Source organism: Gastrolobium bilobum, unplaced genomic scaffold (genome assembly GCF_033153095.1).
Source record: "Gastrolobium bilobum isolate Gb01-03AN ecotype WA unplaced genomic scaffold, APGP_CSIRO_Gbil_v1 utg2108, whole genome shotgun sequence".
NCBI classification, from domain to species: Eukaryota; Viridiplantae; Streptophyta; class Magnoliopsida; order Fabales; family Fabaceae; genus Gastrolobium; species Gastrolobium bilobum.
The window spans coordinates 158,630-162,975 of NW_026896030.1; the positions used below are offsets into that span (position 1 = coordinate 158,630).

Genomic DNA, 4,346 nt, shown 5'->3' on the forward strand with positions numbered 1-4,346 from the left:
AAGTTGGTAGTGAAAAATTTTGGTAGTAAGAATATCGCTCCTCATACTTACATATAACTTCTTTTTCTTCTTTTAAATAGGCTACATTAGAGAATACAATAAGGGACTGTTTACAAAATTGATATACACATTCGTTCTAGCACTCATAACATCTGTATGTTCTTGGGAGCCCTATAATAATTCATGTCTGAAACGTTTGTTTTTTTTCTGTTGACCAAATCTTAGCCCGACTCTGCAGCCTTGGTGCTACACACACAGCATGTAAGGCAATATTTGAATATGCCATAAGGGCCTTTTCTTTTTCAGCTTAATAAAATGTTGATGGCTTCATGAGAAGGTTATTGAGTTTTGGAATATTCGTTGGCCAGGAGCAAGTATTGCTAATGGGTCATAAACAGATTTTCTTTGCAGGAAGACCTCCCATTGAGGACCAAAGTGCGCCCTCCATTCTTCCTGTGTAGTGTAGTGGGGCAAATATTGCTTTATTCCAAGATTGGCTTTTTCACAGTACTCTAAAATTCTTTTGTTCTGACTCAAAATGTGTTCAAGGCCATCATGTCCATTGGAAGAGGGGACTGCAGAGGCAAGAAATGCCACTAAGTAGAAAATATCTTCCTCTGGCATAACAACTGAAGTTTTGTTGTCCCACCTGCAAAGAACATTATTATATTTTAAATTATAAGTCTTAAAGATTGGAAGAGATAAACAAGTTATGTGAATCATTACTTTGATTTATTTACTGGGTAGATAAGGACGGGGCCATTGCTTGTTTCTGTTACGATATCCCCAAAGACAACTTGTGCAAAATTGTGTATTTTGCTTTTTGGTATAAAAAGATTGAGCCATGGGTGTGGAACATCCCACAAGCCTTTTGAACGCAACTTGACCTCTGAGATATGCACCCTGTCTAAGAAATCTACATATGTGACTTCTGTTTGAAAAAGTGTTGATGGGATATAGTTCAAGTGGGACATATGTTTCTCAACTTCCTGCATAAAAAAAGAAACACAGTGAGTGAGAGAGAGAGAGTTGAATTGATTTTCTTTATTTTTGTATTTAATAAAAGATTAGCGATTTATTTTTGTATGCAAAAATCAATCTTTAGGTTGAGCTGTTGCTCCCTCACCTGGCTTACTACAAGGGTTTCTTCCAGATTGAAGTATTTGGCCAATTCTAGGCAGAAGAGAGTTCTTCCATCTGACTTGAAATTACTAGCTTGAACTGGGTCTTTTGGGTTGAAGGATGATCTCCAGTTATTTAGCAGACCTGTTCTGTTTATTATCACAAATCCTTCAATGTAATCAAAAGCTTTTTCAGCAAATACTAATTGCTCTTGGTCTCTTGTGAATGCTGTGAAATCTGCATATAGCACTCTAATCCATTTTACCTGTTCAAAATAGAAATATTATGAGATTATTGGCATCAGGTACTTGCAAACAACTAATTAAAATTAAAGGACCTTATTTCTGGTATAGTCCATGATGCATTCATTACCATGGTAGGTGCTGGTGCCAGCAAGATTCTTGCTCTTGTTATAATGCCAAACTGACCTAGTCCCCCAAGTACGCTGTGAAAGAGTTCATCATTCTGCTCCTCAGAACAGTTTACCACATCCCCAGTCCCTGCAGTCATTCATTGACCATCTTTTTCATTCATCCAAGAGAAAACATTTCTTTACAACCAATTATTTGAGAATTGCTTACGTGCCCATGGTCAAGTCACAAAAATGACGTTATTATGTCAGTTTCAAGTGTTTTATTAGTTCAGAAGAGACAAAATAGTTAGCTTCTGTATTCATAACATGATATCCACCCCTTGTCAAACCCTTGACCTTGTTCTCATCTGCACTATGTTTTTCACAATATTGTTTTCTCACCAAGTTATTACCAAGCAATTTTTCTACAAGCACGTGTCTATTAGGAACAATTATTTAAAAACTTGAGATAACATTAGAATAACTTCAACAAGCCCTTTGCTATATATTGTTATGGTAATGTTTTTTTTGAATTTTTGATTGGTTATACTTAATATATTCTGTGTTGATCTTTAGAAAAATCCCCAAGTTACCAACCTGTAACAATCTCCAGCTGCTGAACATTACTTATCTGGGGACCATGTCGAAATGCCTGGCCACTGACACCAGCGTTGGATAAAGTTCCACCAACTGTGAGATGTAAGTAATCCGTCCATGATCTTGGTGCTAACCCATACCTAAGTGTCTCATGCAGGATGTTTATCCACAATTCTCCTCCTGAGACATCAACATAAGGAAATTCTCCTGTGTGCACCTGTATTTCTGAGACATTGAGTGATTCCATGTTGATCACAACTCCTCCATGAGCTTGTGCCTGGCCTTGGAGTGAGTGACCATGGCCTCTAGCTGCAACAGTGAGCTGAGAACTAGGACCCAAGTTCCAGATATGCTTTATGGTGACTGCAATATCAGAAACTGATTTTGGATGCAATACTGCCATGGGGTTAGATTGGTACCTGTTGCCAAAGTCTCTGGCTGCATGTTTGATGTCAACTTCATCAAAACTGAAGTGTCCTTCCAAGGGAAGTGCTTTTAATGAAGAAGGGATAGTGGAAATACAGAAGTTAAGTCGCATGGTTATACAGCTGAGGAACAAAATCATGAAGCCTCTGATGAACAGAATGTTGTTTTCTCTAACGAGGCTAAATGATGGGTATCTCATTTTTCTGTTAGAAGATATGTTGGTAGTTAAAGGCTGAAGAAGCTTGATCATGATGTAGGCTTCGTTTGTTTGTGAGCACAAACAAAAGGAGAAGTGATGGAGTGGAGAAGGAGTAGAGGGTTGGGCCAGAATTTAAAGAAGTTTTGTAGGTGGCTGAGTCAACCTTTCAGTTATGAGAATCCGTATGAAAAATGCTTATTTGGGAGGATTCTTTTTGGTTCTCCCTTTTGAGCTAAGTTTGTTTAAAAGGGAAACCGAAGCCATCATACTAACGCCAAGTTGATGAGGAAAAGTGACAACAAAGAGAGATCTCACAAAATCTTCTAACTTTTTTTAACAGTTGCTACCACAGTCCCATCTTTCCAACAAGGACAGACATATTTCAATTTTTTGCTTATTAACCAATTTAAGCATACTTTATATTTTCCCAATTTAGAAAAAAGAAAAAAAAGAAGTCCTTGCTTTTGCCACTGCATATATTTCTCTCTGCCTCTGAGGGCAGGTACGCCCATGCTCCTGTCTACCTCTCATATGTTGAGGCGGTGGTGTTGAATCCATGTTGATGTTGGGCTAGGTGGAGCCCAATTCGGGGAGATTACCATCAACACATCAAATGGACCTACGCAACAAATCCAAAACAAGGTTCCACATCACATCTCAACTCAAAACTTTAAGACATTGAATTTATGGGTACTTTCACTTGTATGTTTTATGCTCATCCTATTCATTTCCAATGTGGTTCTCAACAATCTCCCTCAAATGTGAGTTCTACAATTGACCCCTCAAGCGGAAGCTTCTTCGAGTATTGGTGGGGTTACCAACCAAGAGTGAGAAACAACCATCTCTAAATACTCGGTACACCGCCAATCAACCATTGGATCTAATACCACTGTTGAGTAGGCCAGGGGGAGCCTATGGCGGGGGACCTTAAGACATTGTGTTTATTGATCCTTTCAGTTATATGGGCTATGCTTAGCTCATTCCTTTCCAATGTGGGATTTTTATCACTCACACTTGAATTCCAAATAATCTCCCCCTCAAGTGTGAATCCTACAATTGTCAACTTCCCCTCAAGCGGAAGATTCTTCGAGTATTGATGGGGTTAACAACCAAGAGTGTGCCAGTCTCTCGATCCACAGCATGTGCTTTCCATTGCATACAAACCTGAACAACAACCACCATCTCCAAATACTCGGAATACCCAGGCCAAGCAACCATTGCCTCTGATACCAGAGTTGGACAGCGGTCAGGAGGAGCCCAATCAAAGAGATTACCATCCACACATTAAATGGACCTAAACAACAAACCCTAAACAAGGTTCGACACCACATCTCAACCTAAAACCTTAAGGCATTGGGTTTATGAGTCCTTTCACTTATATATGTTATGCTTAGCCATTTCCTTTTCAATTTGGGACTTTTATTACTTACCCTTGAATTACTAACAGTTGAGAATGACTTGCGGGCTTGTATTAATACATTCAAGAGGGGGAGAAGACATTGGTGGGGTATTTGTTGGTACATGTGACACGTGAAGTCTTCATTCATTTGTGCTTGGTTGGGACAGAGCTCTAGCCATTCATTGGCCATATAGGAACTAGGGACCTCTTCTTGGGCCCTCTTTTGTAGGCCAAGCCATTGGAAGAAGGGC

At 39.3% G+C, this 4,346-nt stretch overlaps 1 protein-coding gene across 1 annotated transcript; it reads right to left on the reverse strand.

The window, feature by feature from the left end:
• Positions 1-327: 327 nt before the first annotated feature.
• Positions 328-2,711, reverse strand: LOC133297372 (cytokinin dehydrogenase 6-like). The gene is made up of 5 exons (XM_061496496.1): positions 2,072-2,711; positions 1,495-1,622; positions 1,127-1,387; positions 727-989; positions 328-649 (listed from the first exon to the last, which is right to left on the reverse strand). Exons 1-5 carry the CDS (start codon positions 2,694-2,696, stop codon positions 328-330), a joined length of 1,599 nt encoding a protein of 532 aa, XP_061352480.1. The 5' UTR covers positions 2,697-2,711.
• Positions 2,712-4,346: the final 1,635 nt, after the last annotated feature.

Excerpts from the sequence above, each read along its gene's own strand:
- LOC133297372 (XM_061496496.1), bottom strand. The coding sequence starts at position 2,696 with ATGAGATACCCATCATTTAGCCTCGTTAGAGAAAACAACATTCTGTTC. Across the intron at positions 1,623-2,071 it reads GCAGCTGGAGATTGTTACAG|GGACTGGGGATGTGGTAAAC; the intron begins GTTGGTAACTTG and ends GAATGACTGCAG. Across the intron at positions 1,388-1,494 it reads TGGCACCAGCACCTACCATG|GTAAAATGGATTAGAGTGCT; the intron begins GTAATGAATGCA and ends TATTTTGAACAG.